At 49.6% G+C, this 18,676-nt stretch overlaps 1 protein-coding gene across 2 annotated transcripts in view; it reads right to left on the bottom strand.

The window, feature by feature from the left end:
* Positions 1-18,676, bottom strand: part of Phactr3 (phosphatase and actin regulator 3) — a 227,463-nt gene that overhangs the window by 188,445 nt on the left and 20,342 nt on the right. The window contains exon 1 of one of the 2 annotated variants that reach the window (XM_052722404.1): positions 14,380-14,876. The exons of the other annotated variant lie outside the window; for it this stretch is intronic. Within the exon in view, the coding sequence (XP_052578364.1) occupies positions 14,380-14,494 (115 nt within the window). The 5' untranslated portion in view covers positions 14,495-14,876. Of the gene's footprint in view, positions 1-14,379; positions 14,877-18,676 lie in introns of those variants that run through there. 2 annotated transcript variants of the gene reach the window in all.

The raw sequence follows: 18,676 nt of genomic DNA, 5'->3' as shown, positions 1-18,676 counted from the left end.
GACTGTGAGACTGAACAAGTGAGGGCACACCCAGAAAGTGAGGAAGCCCTGTCGACAGGCACAGAACCACTGTGAAGACGTACTCAACGGCCCCATCGGGACAGCACGCTGGAAACAGAAGTGACAGCAAAGAACGGTCACTTGGGATGAAACAGCAGGAAGGGCTGTAAATGGAAGTTACTGAGTGCACACACGGGCAGTAGGAGCATCATCCTCGAGCCAGAATTATAGGCTAGATGGCCAAGGGCCTGGGGTTTGTACCTGAAGTGGAGAGGGAGCCCTGTTTGGAACAAAGCCCTCAAACTATGGGATCCGCCACTTATTTCAAGTAGATGGTACTAGGATCCAGGTGAAGAAAGACCTCCAGCCAGTGTGCCCCGAGGGACTGATGACTGAGCAGATGTCAGAGGAACCTGAGAAGCTGAGTTCAGTTTGCCTCCTTTCCCAAATCCTCATGAGGACATTAGGAGAAAGACAGAAGAAACTCACTCAGGGATGTGAAGACCCCTGTGGTGGTTTGAATAGGAATGGCCCCATAGACTCGTGTTTGAATGCTTGGCCCACAGGGAGTGGCACTGTTAGGAGGTGTGGCCTTGTTGGAGGAAGTGTGTCACTGTGGAGACAGGCTGTGAGGTCTCACATGCTTAAGCTACACCCAGTGTGGTACATAGTCTCTCCTTGCTGCCTATGGATCAAGATGTAGAACTCTCAGCTCCCTCTCCAGCGCCATGTCTGCCTGCACACTGCCATGCTCCCTGCCATGATGATGATGGACTAAACCTCTGAAACTACAAACCAGCCCCGATTAAATATTTATTTTCCTTTATAAGAGTTGCCATGGTCGGGCTGTCTCTTCATAGTAACAGAAACTCTAACTAAAACAGTCAGTTACTAGATTTGTGGAGCTGAGAGAAACAACACCCTATGTGTGCTGCGGGAACTGAGTCAACAGCCCAGGGGAACAGCAATGGCTGCTGTTCTGCAGTCCTACTCTGTGACCTCATGCTTTCCCATGTGAAGTGAGGACAGTGGCAATCCCCCTGTTACTTCCCACCTTTACAGGACATGCACTTAGCAACCATGTGTTAGACCATGGCTCTGTGGACAGAAGTCTGGGCTCTCAAGTCTGGGAATTCTGCAGAGGCTTCCCAGGCTGAAGTCAAAGTCACCAGTTTGCATTCTCAGAGGGATCTGGGAAGAGTCTGTTTCCACTCTGACTTGGGACTTGGGTCAAAACTCAATTGCTTATGGCCATGTCCTTTGTCAACAGCCAGCAAGAGCCAGGCTAAGCAATGGGGGTCACAAGTATTTCTTATCCCACACAGGCCCCTCCCACTTTGAAGTCACTGTCCCTAGCCCGTGCCAGGCTCCAATCTCAAACCATGAAGAGTTTTGTCCCTTCTGAAGGGACTCACCTGATGAGGTCAGTTCTACTGAGTTTAATCGCACTTTCTTGAAGTGAAATGTTCCCATGTCACACAGCCTAGACACAGTGACATCACCCTTGTTACTGGCCCCTCCACACACATGAAGGGGGACTGTGCAGGACATAGGTTGCTAAGGGTCTCTCCCTCCCTCCTGGAGGGAGGAGCAGAGTCAATACTCAATGTGATCCAGCTGCCGCCATCCCAGCCCCACATCCCAGGAGGAGAACGTTATTCTACATTTATGTCCAAGCTCCCAAAGTTCACTATGGCCCAGACAATCACTTCCCAAGTCAGAACATTCAGCCTGTCTAGCCATCAGTCTCTTCTACCCACATCCTAAGGAAGAAACCACTGCCTCTCATGTAGGATTCATGCCCCACAGTTACCCCCATGTTCATGCTGGACAAAGCCCTTGGCTTCACCCCCATATGTCCAAATATCACACAGATGTCCCAGGAGACACATTGTCCCCTGTTCTTCCTACCAAGCCAGGGTCACGATTCTCTCATAGGCATGTCAGAAACTCTGTGAGTTGGACATTTGGCCCAGTGAGCTCAGGTCCAAGTCTCACTCTGCTGCTACCCCAGAACCCCTGAGTAGAGAAAGGTCTTGGAAATATGTGGGTCAGACTCACTGTATTAGCAGCGCACATGCCATGTGTATATGTACCTCTCTCTGACTTTCCATGCTCTCACTTAGAGGGGACTATTGTTCAGGTTCTGGCTTCTCTCCCTGCACTACACTGTGCACCTCTCCACACTCTCCAACTAGAGGCTCCAGTTGCTCAGACACCCCAAGTTCTCTCTTCCCATGGGGATTTTGTAAGTGATCTTCTCTTGGCCCAACACATTTTTCTTTCCTCTTACAATTGTACCCTATGCTGCCTTTCTGTTCTTGTTCAGGTGATCTTCCCGACCCCAGAAACTCCCCCAGCTTGCAGAGCATGCTGGCCCTTGTGCTTCCTTATGTGGCAGCAGGGCAGGCTTCCTTCAGCTTGATGGTAGAGCCAGTCACCTGTGCCGAGCCCACCAGAGCCCACCCCCACTAGACCACCCACTGCATGAAGGTGGGGCTGTGGGTTTGCTCACTGCACATGCCCCATGCCTGCAGCATGCTGGGTACTGTAATTGGCTCGCTGTGCTGGGAGGGAGAAGGACAGGGACCACACGTGCAGTGAGCTGAGCGGTATGGCTGCTATCTGTATCTGTCTTTTTCTTCCTCCCAGACTCTCAATGGTGAGAAAAGCTACTGAGTCCTGTCTCCAAGAAGCGCTAGTACCGGAAATGTCACCCGTGAAATGCTAGCAGAACCCAAGGATGCTGAAGGAAAGGGTCTTGTCAAAGGTCACTGAGATGTGGCCGCCAGCTCAAGCCCAGCCCTAGGAGAGCAGCAGAGAGGGAAAGACAAACGGTCAGAAGACAGTGCACATACTCCCCCAGGAGAACAGCTGCTCTGTGCACATCCTCCTGGAATAAACTGGGATCTGCTCATTTTTAAAAGCCGCACAGAGACTAATTATCCACAAATGTGCGGGCCTGTTTTAGCAATGTGTGAGCGCTGAGCCCTGTGCTGAGCCCTCCGCCGGTTTTGCCAGATCCAGGAGTTTCCAGCAGTGTAACACCATTTAGCCTCATGTCACCATGAGGTTGGTGGCTTAACCTTTCAAATTTTCTTTTTAATCCCCGGTTTTGCTTTTCTCTGTCACCTGTGAACAGAGCTAAGAAGGGGTGACCGGGACAAATGCCATCAGCTGCACATTCAGTCCCGGTGCACAGTGTTGAGCAAGGACAGGGCGGTTGCAATGTTGAGGGTGGGGCTTGGGGCAGCGAAAAACCCTAAGATAAAGGATGCCAGAGTATGCCAGGAAGTGGGAAGACCTGGGAAGACGTTAGAGACAATCAAACCAGAGCATCCACCCTGCTTGGAATAATTATCTAAGGGGCCAGAGAAGTCACATTAGCTTCCCAAGGTTGGCAAGGAGGACACTGGCTCCTCCCCTCCACCAGAAAGCCTGCCAGACCAGGGCAACGGAAGCACAGGGCAGCATGCTTAGACGGTCCTGCGATGTGTCAGCAGACACCCCAATCACTCCCCTTCACATGGAAACCAAGGAGGAGAAGCAAAAATTCTCCTCAAAGCTGCAACTTCAGCCACCACAAGGACTCTGAGAAAGTGGGCCAGCACATAGTGCAAGAGACCACACACACACACTCCTTCCGAAGCCCAACACCAACCTCAGAACCCAAAAGGCTTGTGGTTAATGGGGGCAGCCCCAGCCTAGAGCCCCAGGTGCCCTGTGAATCATCCCCTGACCTTGGTGTTCTGGTTCTCCTAGGAAAATAAGAGCCAACGCTTTGAAGGAGGGGTCCCCTGTGTACCCACTCTGCTCCAGGCTGTGCAAGTGGAGTTGAGAATTCCTTGAGGGTGGCTAGATTCTACTTGGCAGCAGTGAGCCATCCTGGTGACCAGTGGAGACTGGAGTATCTGGAAGTTTAGGGTACCAAGACTCAGAGAGTGACCACAGTGGGTTGATAGGAAAACCCAGACATTCTGACCCCGGCCTATATTCCTGGCAGTGTCCTTCAGGGCCTGGGCAGTTGACCTCCTAACATCAAGGTGCTCCCCATCAGAGATGACAGGAGACCCCAAGATGGACCTGACTAAAGGAGCCCACAGAACCCTGAGACCTGCTGGGAAGCCTGTTGGGGCCTGCAGCACTGGTCAGTCTTATCACCATTTCCCTGTGACCATCAAAGGAATGCAATGGACAATCTTTCCTTGGCCTAAAGCCGGCCCATGTGTCAACTCCAATAGCATCTGCAGGAGCAAATGCTACAGTTGACCCTGAAAGGTCCTGTGTGTTTATTTCCACCCCTGCCAAAGACAGACATTGCTGGGCTGGACCACAGGCCTGCAATACATGGAGAACAGCCACATCTGAGCCCAACCTAGATCACCCATCCTATCAGCTTACAGACACCCCAGGACTGGAAGTGTACTACTGCAGGCCACTTGGGCACTAGGGTACTTGTGCAAGTTTGTGACACTGCAGGAAAGGGCCAGAGACAGTATCAAAGAAGGCAGACTAGACTGTCTGGCATGTGCCATATACACAGACCATCCTTTTGCCTATGGATACTCCATCCAGACAGGAAGCTCCAGGCTGTGTGGCCCTCTTCATAGCACCTCATCCCACTCTCCATGCACACTGCAGTGTGTAAATATCAACTGATAGAGAAATAACCATCAAAGGACCATGGACCAGTGTGGTGACTGACAGCGGCATCTGCATCGCACTGGGGAAGCCATCATCTGCACCTTCCAGGAAATGTCTTCAGGATCTTTCCATATTTCAATTATCTACCACTATGGCATTAGTAATATTGTAGGCCCATCTTTTTTTCATTGAAATATATTTGATTTAAAAATTATCCAGTCCTTTCTGGTTTCCATCTATCTTCCTGGGTACTTAAAGTCCTCTCTGGAGGACGGAAGACGCCAAATACACTGGAAATTCGATCTTAATTGTTGTTATACCATGATGCTGAGAGAACAGTGTCAATTCTTAAAGTTTGTGAAGGGGCCCGGAACACAGCTCAGCAGATGAGGGCACAAGCCTGACCACCTGAGTTGGACCTCCATGTCCCACAAAGTAGAAGAAGAGAGCCAACACCAAGTTTTCCTCTGACCATCCACATAAAGGAGCTGTCTGAGCATGGCCATACACCTGCAGTCCTCGTGCAGGGGAAGAAGGTGGACCCCTGCAGCTTATCAGACAAATAATCCATAAGTGCTGGGTTCAGTGACTGAGCCGCTTCAGAAAGATACGGAGAGGAGCAGTCCAGAAAGACACCCCATGTTGACCTCTGGCCTCCACACAAACACGCACAACACACACACCAAAAGCAGTTCATAAGAGCTAGGGACATAGCTATCTGTGCATGCTTGCCAGGCATGCACAAAATCTGGAACCTATATCTCTGTCTACACAGAAAGAATAAGAGGACAAGAAAGGCTGTGGATGGTGCAGGCACACCCTTCAGAGCAGGGGCAGAGACGCCCTGGGGATGCAAACACATGCCAGGACCTTAGCACAGAAGACCAGATGGAAGGTCAGCAGCTCGTGTAACCTGAAAAACACATTAATCCAAGAATCAGCTCCACCTAAGCCAAGGTTCTCCTCCAAATAGAAGCAAGAAGGGGATGTATGGCATCTCTCTTGATTTTAATTAAATCCTCAGGATGATTCTTATCAGAATGTGGATACAAATGTTCAAGAAAAAACACAAAGGAAAAGGAATAATAATCATAATCATAATAAATATAATAGCAATGTGGTTCATTAGTAAAAGTATTGAGACAGACAAATGTTTGGACAACTTTTGAAAAGAGTTCTATTCAAAGCAATTGCATAATAATGCAATCATTTATTTATCAAGTGGTATAGACACAGTTCCTACCCTCTCCTCATGTCTTGGTAAAGTCATTTTATATCTGCCAACTAAGCACTGTCAAAGGCAGTTGCTGTGTCCATTAGGATGGTGGATTGCCAAGCTACATATTCAAATGATGTTTGTTAACAAAGAAGAACATGAGTCACAACCATCAGAGCTGGGACCTTCCACAACTCTGCACAAGGCCCACTGATTCTCGGTCCTCAACTGTCTTGAATTTCATTTGCTTTGGTCATGTGTCTTAGCTAAGGTTTCTTGTAGTCAGACAGAGAACTCTTACTAATTGTGAAAGCTTGGCCTTAGCTTAGGCTTGTCCCACTAGCTCTTACAACTTAAATTAATCTATATTTTTATTAATCTACATTCTACCATGTGACTTTTACCTCTCTCCCATTCTGTGTGTTTGACTCGTTCCGTGTTTCTATGGCATCTTTCCCATACCTAGATTCATCTCCTACTCGGAAGGCCCTCCTATACCTCCCTAGCTATGGACATTCAGCTCTTTATTAAACCAATCACAGCAATATATCTTTACACAGTATACACATATCACACAACATTTCCCCCCTTTTTGTCAAATAAAAAAGAAAGGTCTTCAGTTTCTATTGCTGCAACAAAATGCAATGACCTAAAAAGCAAGTTGGGGAGGAAAGAGTTTATTCAGCTTACACTTCTACATCACAGTCCATCGCCAAAGGAACACAGGGCAGGAACTCAAGCAGGGCAGGAACCTGGAGGCAGGAGCTGATGAAGCCACATGCAGAAGCCATAGAGGGTGCTGCTTACTGGCTTGCTCCCCAGGGCTTGCTCAACCTGCTTTTTTATAGAACCAGGACCACCAGCCCAGGGATGACACCATACACAGTGAGCTGGAGGCATTTTCTCAATTGAGATTCTATCCTCTCAGATGACTCTAGCTTGTGTCAAGTTGACATTAAGGCTAGCCAGCAGAGTCATGTGATGTATTATTTTTAATTTGATGTGGCAGGGATCATAGAAGTAGTTGAATGCCCCATAGTCAGTCCCACGCTCCTTTCTTCTGTACTGTCCACCTGTCTTTTCTTTGCAGTTCTGGGAAACAAACCTAGAACCTCATAGGTGTTAGGGAAGTGCTCTACCACTGAGCCACACCCTCAGCTCTGTGCTTTCCCCTGCTAGGAGCTTCACTGTACTATTCTACCATCAAACTCAAAACAAAACAGAAAAACTATACTTCCCATGTCCCTTGCAACTGGGAGTGGCCTTTCAATGCCCTTCTAGCCAAACAGGTGTACATAGATGGAAGGGCTCCAAGAAATCGAAGACACACCCAACATTTGGCACCCTATGCCTTTCACTGACTCCTTCAACCACCTGGAGAATTCACTGGTCTCTGGAGGTGGAAGAGTAATGTTGTAGCCAGAGTGCTGTAAGAATGTTGCAGAGTCACTTTCCTGGCTGGGGAAGCCCTTGATCTAATTTATTTAAGCCACCATGTCAAAACAAGCCAATAATAAAAAATCGCATCTTCCATAGGAATCCAGACTTCCAAGACAGTTCCTCAAACAGTCTGACTCCTGGGCCACTATCTCACAGAAGTGACCACCTCTCTAACAGGCCACTTCCCTGACTCTGAAGTCCTATAAACACTACATTTGGGCTACTAAATAAAATGGGATGTAGAGTATGGGATGAAAAGCTTTTCAAAGTTAAGAATAATGGATTTCACATACTTAGTTGGAAGGAAGCTGCCTTTATTCTCATGGTATTTCCATCTACTCTGTACCCAGAGACAGAAGGATCCCAGGACATCACAACCTGTGCACCCATTTGCTCCAGTGCCTAAGGCTTCAATCTGCACTGTGACACCCTCCTTGCATCTCCAGAGCACCTCTTTTTCTAGAAGTCACCATACACTTGCAAGGAAAAAAACTCACACAGCAAAACAACCTGTGGAGACACATCCAAGCCTCACTCCCAGATAACCAGCATGGCAGCCCATAGCTGTTAGGACAGAGGAAGAAGTGGGGACTCAAGGACAGTCCTGGCCAGGATGCAGAAGAAAGCAAGTACAGTTCCCACAGCAGTCTAGAAGAATGACCCAGCAAGCACACAGAGGTGATGGCAAAGCCACTGGAGCCAATGGCTGGGAGTCAGGTGTCCACACATCATGTGGCTTTGACATATGGAGAACCAGAATCCAGAAAAGAACCTGGATTCTCCTCCATCATCTTGTCATCACTGATTTGAGATGAGCCCTTGACCCTGAGGGACATTGTTCCCCAACTCCTGACAGAGCCAGGTACCAGGGGACTAGAATGGACCACATATTGTGCCCCCTCAGGCTCCCTACCTTCCTCCTACTGACTCACAGCCTCCCTAAACGTGTTAATGACAGATGGGATCATTCCAGGAGATGATGGGGTGTGGGGAAGCCTAATAACTACGTCCCCAAATGTCCTCACTGTGGACAAAGAGAATTCACTATTCCTTGCCCATTCTAGATGTTGAATAATAGCCATCACCATTGTTACCTTTTCTTCAGTAGTCAGGGTGGAGCCTGGGGACTTAGGCGTAGTTGATAGCATTCTACCACTGAGCCGTTTCTCCAGCACCCTTTCAGGTTTTAACTTTAAGACAATGTCTAAGTTGTCCAGGCTGACTTTGGACTTGGTAGTCCAGCTACCAATTTACATTTTAAAAGAAACTAAAGCTTAAAGAAGCAAAGAGGTTTATCCAAGGTAACAGCATACGCATAGCAAAGCAGCATGCACAGGAGTCCATTGACCCCCAGGCAAAGGACTTCTTTGTTCTCTTTGCTAAAACGATCCAGAAAGACCAAGCATATTACATGTCAAACTTTGGAAAGCTAGTTGAATTGAAATAAATTAATCCTGTGTAAATAAATATTTTGTGCTTAGGAATTTCCCCTTAAAGACGATGTAATCAGTCCAAGGGAAGCCGAGAATCCCTCCAGCAGGAGAGTCGAAGACCACTGAAACATGCTGGTATATCTGTCAATAGGTGCCCTTCAGGGCACCTCCAGGCCAGGGCATCACTGCCCAGCAAAGCTGTGTGCAGACTAGAATATTCTACTGCAGTATCCAACATGCAGCCACAGTGCCACATGGTCACCAAGCACTTGAAAAGTGACTGATACAAGTAGGGAAATGCCATTGTCATTTTAACTTACGAAGTTTCAATTGGAATTAAGATGCCACCTGTGACTGGTGGCCACAGTGATGGTTAGACCACAAGATGTCCATCAAATGGATAGCAATCAAATGGTGAAGTGTAGAGGAAGAGGGGGGCTGTGTGATCAAGAAGAAATCAGACAGAAAGGGAGCAATGCTCTGACGTATTGGCATCCAATACACTAATAATAACCAGCCATAGCCAGTACCCACAGCACGGCTCATGGTCACTGGCTTCTGTGTGGGAGACTCGGGACAGGAATTTCGGAAGTGTCCAAACATGTTCCATGTGGACACACACCAGATTTCCATAACCAACAGAAAACACTGTGAGTTTTTAAACTCTGTTTTTGTAAAGCTTGTAGTTTTTATTTTTAATAACCCTAAAGAAACTGACAAGGTAATTACTGCGTAGTTTTACTGCTAATTAACACATGTAGAAACTCTGCAAGGGGCCAGAGGGAGATCCCAAGAACTCAGGACTCCAGAGGAAGAGAACCCTCGAGGAATGCAAATAGAAAGAGCCCTGATCAAGGCTGGCTGTGCTGTGCTGTGGCCCTCACTACCAGAGGACAGAGGACCAGAGGACAGAGGACCAGAGGACAGAGGACCAGAGGACAGAGGACCAGAGGACCCCGCTGAGGGTTGGAGATGGAGGAGTACCCAGAACCAGCCAGCATGTCAGAAGACTTGCCCTCTGTGGAGTAAATGACAGAGAGAGAGAGAGAGAGAGAGAGAGAGAGAGAGAGAGAGAGAGAGAACAGAAGTCAAGGTTGCCCTGTCTTGGGGGTGGGATGGGAGGCTGGGAGGCTTGGCCCAGAGCAGGAAAACATGGAAGAAGTGAGGGTTTCAGGAGGCCAGGGCTGTGGGAGAAGAAGGTGTCAAGACCTGCAGTCACATGCTCAAAGTGTGTTGAGGTAAATGCTACAATCAGCTGGGGCTTCTGCTGAGCTACAGGAGGAATGGGCTAGGAAGGAAGGAGGCACATTAGCCCAGAGTCTCGGGGCAAATCTATACATCAGTGTGCAGCTTTGGGAAGAGAGACCTCTAAAGTATTCCTTCTTCTCTCAGCCACAGGCAAGGGCGACCTGTCCCTGCAGAAAGACAGATGGCCGTCATCTCCTAGCTCACTCTCACCTGGCCTCTCCCAAACCATAGCAGGTGATAAAGGATAAAGGCCAGAGTCACTCAGAACCCTATAGTGCACAGATAACCCTGCCACACAGAGAGACCCTGACCACCAATGACAAGATACTGAGCTGAGAAGACTGACTGGGTCAGAAGTCCTGCCTAGTTGTACAATGACCCCTCCAAAGCGAAGCCTGGGTGAAAGTCCATTTGAGGCCACATGGAAACACTTCAAAAATCACTACAAGTGCCTTCTGGCTGGTCTCTGGTCCCAATCTGGAGCCCAAGGAGATGATCTGGGAAGGAAGGAAGGTGAGATAGATAGAGAGCAGTGCAAAGAAACCCAAACACGTCAGGAGGAGGAAAGACTCCAGATAGGAGAAGGTCAGAGAGGGAAATGCCCCAACAGCACGGGGCAGGAGTGGCCAGACCCCTAACAGTACAGGGTGCTGGATCCCTGCAAACCCCGAGCCTTGGGAGGAGGGATACTCATGGGAGCACTCCCTGGCTTGTTGCAGGTTGTGCTCTGGAAGAAAATCTAGCTCCACGTTGGGTGCAGAGAACAGTTTACAAAAGGAACTCTGCAAGGAGCAGATGGAGCTCCATGACAGGAGCTGAGACACTGACACATGGGATGGACCAGTTTAGGAGAAAGAACTTCAGCCCTGTAGTCCAGTCTATGCCATAGGTGGGGGTGCTGAGAAACTTGATACACAGGGAAACCCCAACAACGTGCTCAGTGCAATCGAGGAGCCACACGTTATCACAAGACCCCATTTGTCACCTTTCATGCTAAGGAAAATACATTCACAGCCCAGGGTGTTGGCAAGGTTTTAAGCAGTGGGTACTGTCACAAGCAGCTCCCGTAAGGAGTGTGAATCGGTATATTGACCAGGAGGTGCAATGTCATTAGGATAACAAATGTGGCCCAGGCATCCCGTGGGCTGGCATCTATGCATCAGATGAGCATAAGCCAGTTTATGCTCTCACCACTGTGTTGCTCATGATGGGTAAACACTGGACACAGCACAGCTCCTCATAGCTAAACTAGAAAACTCATTCCTTAGGAAGTCACTGCATGACCGCTCAGAGGGGAAGCTGCTATAGAATGCTGTCCTCTGTGTATAACAGCTGTCGTCTCTATCACATCTCCTGGGACTGTCTACAAAAGACCCCTGAGATCAGGCTTGGTCACTGTGGGGGTTCTCTTATAGAAGGAGGGGTGGGAGTGCTCCTGAACCCCCACCTGCGATCCCAGCCCCTCCTTCCTTTACCTCCCTGCTAATCATATGCAATTCTGTCCTAGATTCGTATGGCCTTGCGGTCTTGCACAGTGCTAGAGTATAGGAGACCATGGAAGGCTGGGAGAGGAACTCCACCCATGCTACCATGCACAGGTGTTATGCATGCTGGGCTTAGACTCTCTGGTAGTATAGTTGTTTTGAGGTCACCCACATTCCAGGAAGTAACTCATTGGTTTCTCCCCATTAGATTTTGATAGAATTTGCATGTGGATTTGTCACTGGTCCTCTGTAAGGAGTGGACGGGGCAAACCCCAGGGGCTGTTTTCCACTCGTATGGACCTGTAACGGGGAGGGAAGAGGGAGGATCAGAGCAGAGGATGCTACAGGATAACACGGACGGGGGAAAGAGGCACCAAAGCACCCTTGAGTCTATTTTTCCAAGAATGTTTTTTTAAGTTTTGACTAAGAGAACATTGTTGAATTCAGAATGCCTGGGGTGGGGGTGAGGTAAAAGCAATCTAGGAATGGTCTACAAAATAGAAAATTTGGATGGAGGGAGGCAATTCTTCTATGTACTTTAATCTGGTCATTGCCCAGCTAGTGACTGGGTTCAGCATCAGGTGTCCCCAGTGAGAGTCGCAGGTACATTAGAGGGAGGAGACCCTAAGTGCAAGGTTAGATGACAAGCTGTGGTAAGAACTCCCTAGAACACCGAGTCACATGTGGTATGGGGGATCACACCAGGGTGGATGAGTGGCAGGCCTATCGAGACACTTAAAGAATTTTAAAAGGTGGGCCCAAGACAATCAGGCAATACGCCACGATTTAGCATGTCTCCCACCAACAGGAGTATGCAAACACCTTCCACACCCCCACCCTTCCTCTTTCAGGCTTGTGGGTCTCTTCCAAAGTGAAGATTATGACTCTTCTTGGCCAGAATTCCTCTGCTGAACACAATGCGTGGATGCTCAATTACCTGGCCCACCATTCATGGAATCTATATCCATTTTAAGACTTCTCACTCCCTATAACTGCTCACTTGTTTCCATTTTGACCATTCTAACCAGACAACAACTCCAGCACATGTCCTTTTGTGGCTTAACTTCACCATGGGCATCAGAGCCCTCCTCCTTCTCCCTTCCTCCTGGATGGGCAGCAGCCACTGCCAAGCCCTCCACTCCACCCACGGATGCATCAACTAACAGCAGCAGAAAAGCTAAGTCCTCCATAATTTCCATTTCAAGTTTGTCTCTTTTTACTGCCAGGGAGACAAAAGGAGCTGGAGAGATTATCTGGTAACGGACCATTGATCTCCATAGTAGGAAGTGTCTGTATCTCAGAGAGGTAGAAAAGCCATCCTTCATGGGTGTTTCCTCTCAGATGACTAAACGAAGGTTTCATTGGCAACTTAAGGGTCTGCTTGCTGCCCTAGAAACTCCATGGAGACTAACTTGCCCTCCTAGATGTGGCAGATTCGGGGACTCCCTCTGCTGGCACATTGATGTGACCTGGTATGACTATTGACATTATGTCAAAGTCCTAACAAAGACATCTTAGAAGACTTGGATGGGTTTATGGTTTAAAATTTGAATATAAGGTTCAGGTACCCACAGAGCTACTTTTCTTTTTTAAAGATTTATTTATTTATTATGTATACAATGTTCTGCTGGCATGTATGCTAGCACTCCAGAAGGCACCAAATCTCATTACAGATGGTTGTGAGCCACCATGTGGTTGCTGGGAATTGAACTCAGGACCTCTGGAAGAGCAGTCAGTGCTCTTAACCTCTGAGCCATCTCTCCAGCCTCCAGAGCTACTTTTTACAGGGAAGATTTTTCTGGGTAGTTCATATAGGTCTTATGGAATGCCTCTCCACCAAGCCAGCTTTCCCTGGCCCCTGGGATTAGCTCAACTTTAATGCCATCACTTAACAATCACTTAACACCATAAAAGTCCCCATTCAGGGGTCCTCACATTTAGAGAGAAGTCTACAAAGGAAGGCAAGATGTTATCAAACAGTATCTATGAGGGATTGTGCTTCATGAAGACATAGACCTGAGCCCCTCTGCTTGGCACCATGCACCAGCTTTGATTTTTTTTTTTTTTTTTTGAAAGATCCATTTCAGAAGCTCTGACTTCTCCCTGAGAAGTGAAAATTGCCTTCTGGTGGAAAAAGGTTTTAATGATCACTTTGCTTCCTGCGTCTCCATGGTGACAGGGAGCACACAGCCTACCCCCTCCTGCTTCATTAGGCCTTTCCTGGTCCCAGGAAAGTCATCAATCAAGCCGCATAGACGCCTCTGTGACCTGTTTATCACCTAAACAATCCACGTTGCCTTGAGTGTGGAGGAGTGGACAAGCCCACAGAGTGGAAGGAAATCCAGCTCTGCCTGGTGCACACCCTTCATCTCCCCACAGCAGCTCTGTCCAGCACACCTGCCCCAAGAGGCGGGCGCGCCCAGGTGGGCCAGGCCTTGCTGGAGTCCTGGTGCCCAGTGACAGCCCTGGGCGCGGCGGCCACAGCAGTGCAGTACTACCCTGACCCTTGGGGTGCGGAACACAGGAACACAGGAGGGCCTGGATGGAGGGTAGAGCAGGCACCAACCCTGGGCGGCGGTGGCCCGTGGACCCTTCCCCTGGGCAGTCAGCTGCACCCCAGGGCAGCAAGCCCCTGGTGGGGATGCTGCGATGCCCAGCAGTCGGCGAACACGGCATACTGCAGAGCATCCAGCTCTACCCGGCAAAGCGGTTCCTCTCCGGACAAAAGGCTCCGAGGTGTCCCAGCCCCCCGTGTTAGGGACAGGAACCAAAGGCCCTGGTGGTGCCTGAATCGGGCCGTTCCCCCCGCCCCACGGTGAAGGCGGGGGAGCTCTGGCGCGTAGGGAAGCGGTCCCCATGCCACCTGCCTCGTGTCTCCCCCACCCCGCCTGGCCGCCCCCGCCTGGCCCGGTACCTGGGTTCTCCCCGGCGTCCGTGGAGGTGGCTGAAGAGTCGCTGAGGAAGCTGGGGTCACTCTGGGAGCGGCCCCGCGACACAAGGCAGCTGCTGCCTTCCTCGGATGCGGCCATGGGCAAGGCGGCGCCGGGGCAAGTTGGAGGGAGACAGGGAATCAGAGCATCCTAGGCAGCCAAGGTCACCGGCGAGGGGGCTGGAGGGGGCGTCCTTTTTTAAAGGAAAAGCAAAAGGGACCAGGAAAGGGAAGGAACGGAGGAGGACGCCTGGGCTGGCTTCAGGGTGGGGAGACAAAAGCCGTGCAGGCTGCAACCAGGCGCATCCCGGCGTGCGCGGCCTCGCTTTGTTATTTATTCGTATTTATTCCCATTCTTCAGTTTATATTCCAGGGGAAAAAAGTTGAACCAGGAAATAAAAACTTTTTCTTATCAGTGTTTATAGCGTGCTTGGGGCTGGGGGGAGATGTCCTGGAATGTCTGGGGGTGCTCCCTCCCCCCACCCCACCCCCCCACCCCCCCGAAAAAAAAGGGAAAAGGGAGAATCTTTGCTCTTGCAATTGCTTTAATCTGAAAGCTGTTCTTGGAGCATCTGTTGGAAAACATTAGGATTCTCCCATCATGCCACGCGAGGAGCATGACGTCACGGAGCTGGGAGTGAAAATGAGTGGTGATGGGGAGGGGTCTCAAATACCTGGACTGCACAAGGCCAGGGGGACTAGGGGCTGGATCTTGGGTTATGATCCGCCCACCCCCATACCTGATGCTCTAGGACAGAATGCATCCACGTGCCCTCCTTCTCCCCACCCCCACCCCCACTCCCGCCCACAGGAGAGGAGGAGCCCTGAGGCGAGGGCGGTGCCTCTGTTGAATGTACTCTCCAGGCTGATCCAGGCAACTCTTGGGCCCTGCCTGGTTCACCGGCCCTTTTCTTGGGGACGGTCTTCCCACCCTCACCTATCCACCATGGAAAGTGGGTAGTATAGAGGGCGCGGTCAGGGCCTGTGGGGCACTGCTCTCCCCTCTACCCATTCCTGGGGTCCTCAGCCCATGAAGAGGGTATAGGTGCCTTCCAGGGAGTTTCCCTCAGACACCTTTAAGGAAACCCCGGGGAGCAGGGACAAGAAGGAACACCACAGAGGTTCCCTCTCGTGTGTCTGAGGTGCTAATGAGCCATTCTCACTTTTCTAAGAGGTGCTTGGAGGTGTGCAGCAACTCCCCTCCTCACTAGTAGGAAAAGCTAGGAAAGGAAAGTCCAGTACGGGGTTGGAGTGGGGCAGGAACCATGCTGCCACCTAGCTGCCCAGGGGACAGTCAGAAAAAGGAGAAATGCTTAGGCTTCACCCCTGGGGCAGGTGATAGCTCAGGTTCCAAAATAAAACGTTTTGAAATTCAAAGCAGCTCAGCACCCCACCCGGGCTGGTCACTTGGTCACACAGCCGGCAGAAGAGCCTTGGCCTTCAGAATATGTCATCCTCAACCTCAGACCCTGGAGGGCCCATGCAGTAGCCTCCTGGGTGCTGTGAAGTTCCTGTTCAAGGAGTTCCCGGCTTCATTAACCAGGGGGTTGTGTGAAAGTCTCACTTGCTCCTCTGTAAGCTCCCTGGACAAAATGACAAAAATAGACAGAAAGCCCCCCACCCCCTTCCGCCCAAAGACCTAGCAGTAGACATTGCTTCACGATGGTCCCAAAGCACAAGTAACCCAGACATCTATCAAATGATAAATGTCACATGGTAGGTCCTACCCAGAATCCCCACACTCCAGAGGCCCAGACAGGGGAACTGCATGAGTTTGGAGCCACCCTAGGCTACACAGTAAAATTCTGTTTCTAAACAAAACAGTAAAATGCTAAGAGCCACTATTTGATGGGCCTTGAGAAATACGCGTGTGAGAGGAGACAGCTGTGAAAATCTTCAGATGGGGTCTCCTCTGATCCCATTGTGAAGAAGCATTCATAGAGTTAGAGCAAAGCTTTGGGGTACCTAGGACAGGGTAAGGGCAGGACAGAAGAGTATAGCCAAATGGATGCATGGTTTAGAGTAACCCGAGATGCTCAGGATGGTCTCAAATTGGCCTGTGTGGATAGTTGTTGGGGATGAGAGCCAAAGTTATGTTTTAAGTTTTAATTAATGTGTCCAAGAGATCCATGAAACAAAAATGCCTCTAACCTGTAAGCCCCTTGCCCAAGGACAGATACTTCCTAAAATGCTGGAGGCTTTTATTTATGGGAGATAATGAACCATTTGTTTTCATTCCCTAAACAAGTTTGCTTGACTCAACTGCACTGAATGTGCTTGATCACATGTAGGCAGGAGGTATGTGGGCAGGAAATGTATGCTTACTCCTAATTGGACCTAATGGGAAATATGGTGGCCTTGTGGGCTTACCTTTTTAAGCTTCTGCAAAATATGACTTGTTGCCATATTCTGGGAAGCCCAGAATGGTCCTGGCCAGGGTTCATCATCCTGGCCAGTATTTAATTAAAACTTGCTTCAAATTTGGCTCAAAATCTGTCGAACAGGTTTTCCTATTGTGATTCTCAGGTTTAAAGTTTCCTGACTCTGTACATCCACTAAAAATCCACAGAACTATATATGCTACATGGGGGAGTTTTATAATATGTCAATTATTTTTAGTAATTTTTTTCTTTTACATTGTGCCTAGAGGTATCAGGACAGGCTTGGATCTGAAGGAAGTCTGGGTTTCCTTCTCTCACCTGGCAGCCTACATGGCCCAACTCAAAATCAAATGGATGCCCATTAAGTGAGCACCAGTGGGATCCTGGGTTAGAACAAACAAAGCTGTTTTTCCAACTCAAGGAAGCCCTGAGGACTGGAAAGAGGCAGGCTCAGTATAGTCAGTCCTGGTATACCTGAGTATATACAGACACACCGACACACACACACACACACACACACACACACACACACACACACACACACACACACACATCAACAGAGAGAGAGAGAGAGAGAGAGAGAGAGAGAGAGAGAGAGAGAGAGAGAAAGAGAGAGAGAGAGAAGAAAAAGCCCACAGGAGGACCAACTCCCTCCCACATCGTCTAATCTGCATTCTTACAGAGTGCAGATTCATAGGTGTGTCCACCCATCCATCAAAGATTTCCTGAGTATCCACTTTGTGCCCAAACCTGTGATTTCCCAAAAAAGCACAGTGTACAAACAAGACCCAGCCTTGGCTTGATCACACTCTATGGATAACTCACAAGCATACAATGAGGTCAGGAGGCCTCCCTGGAGGAGAGGGGGACCTAGTCAAAAGAGGTGACCTCAGGGAGCAGAGACAATCAGCCAATCAAGTCCTTCCCCAGGCATAGGGAAGATCCAGGTCAAAGGTCATGAGAGGGATAGCACAGAGTTCTGCCATCCCTGGGAGAGGCAGGGCCACCTACTGTTCAGTGTCCTCTTTGCAGGGCTCAGCCCCACTGTCCTGTGTCTTCCTTGGAGTTGTTCTAAGAATGGGCAAAGGCATTGGTGGCAGGGGTGTGTCTCCGAAGGACCCCTGGGCTGCTGTTGGGGAGTCACTGGGTGAGTGGGAAGGGAGCATGGAGGTAGATTAGGATGCTGTCAAATTGCAGGCTGGAGGTGGCAGAAGCTGGGGCCGGCTGGAGGAGTCAGAGGCAGTGGGCAGGCTAACCGCAGACAAATGGGATGAGAGGGAGAGAGAGGCCGGGTTTGGGGTTTGGATGGTGAACTGTACTGGAGAGGGGAGTCAAGGGACTCTTCAAGTCTAAAAGTGATGGGCAGCAAATGGGCAGGAGGAGCAGAGAGGGTAAAGCAGAGTGGCATAGGGGTGTTTGCTCCATCAGCCTGGGCAATGGGAAAGGCAAAAACCACAGCAAGACTGCCCTGCCCTGCTCCAGCATTCACAAGGTTCAGGCCTGTGTTCCTACATCTGCAGAGCGAACACACGTATACCCTTCTCTGCTGGCCCATGACACGACTCAGGATCCAGTGGTGAGTGATGGCCCAGTGTTGGTAGTGGCTCACACAACTTATGTGAGAAAGCTGTATTCTTGTATCCTGTAGGCCTGTTCCCACTGACAGCATGCACAGGCATGCTGTGAGCTATAGGGTGTGGACAGCTGAAGTTCCCAAGTCCTGGATGAGTGACATCCTGAGTGAATGAGGACCCCGAGCTTCAAACCCATGGGACAATGGCAAAACCTCCCCCACGAGGTGAGGCTCAGGAGCATCCACACATTCCTCTGGTCCAAGTACGGATGTTAAGAGTGTGGGCAGAAAAATGTCCACCATAGCCTTCTCTACCCCAGCCCTCCAC

Source organism: Peromyscus californicus, unplaced genomic scaffold, assembly GCF_007827085.1.
Source record: "Peromyscus californicus insignis strain IS unplaced genomic scaffold, ASM782708v3 Scaffold_7__1_contigs__length_154581171, whole genome shotgun sequence".
NCBI classification, from domain to species: domain Eukaryota; kingdom Metazoa; phylum Chordata; class Mammalia; order Rodentia; family Cricetidae; genus Peromyscus; species Peromyscus californicus.
The sequence above is the reverse complement of the archived record's forward strand: the minus strand, read 5'-3'. Positions and strand labels throughout refer to the sequence as shown.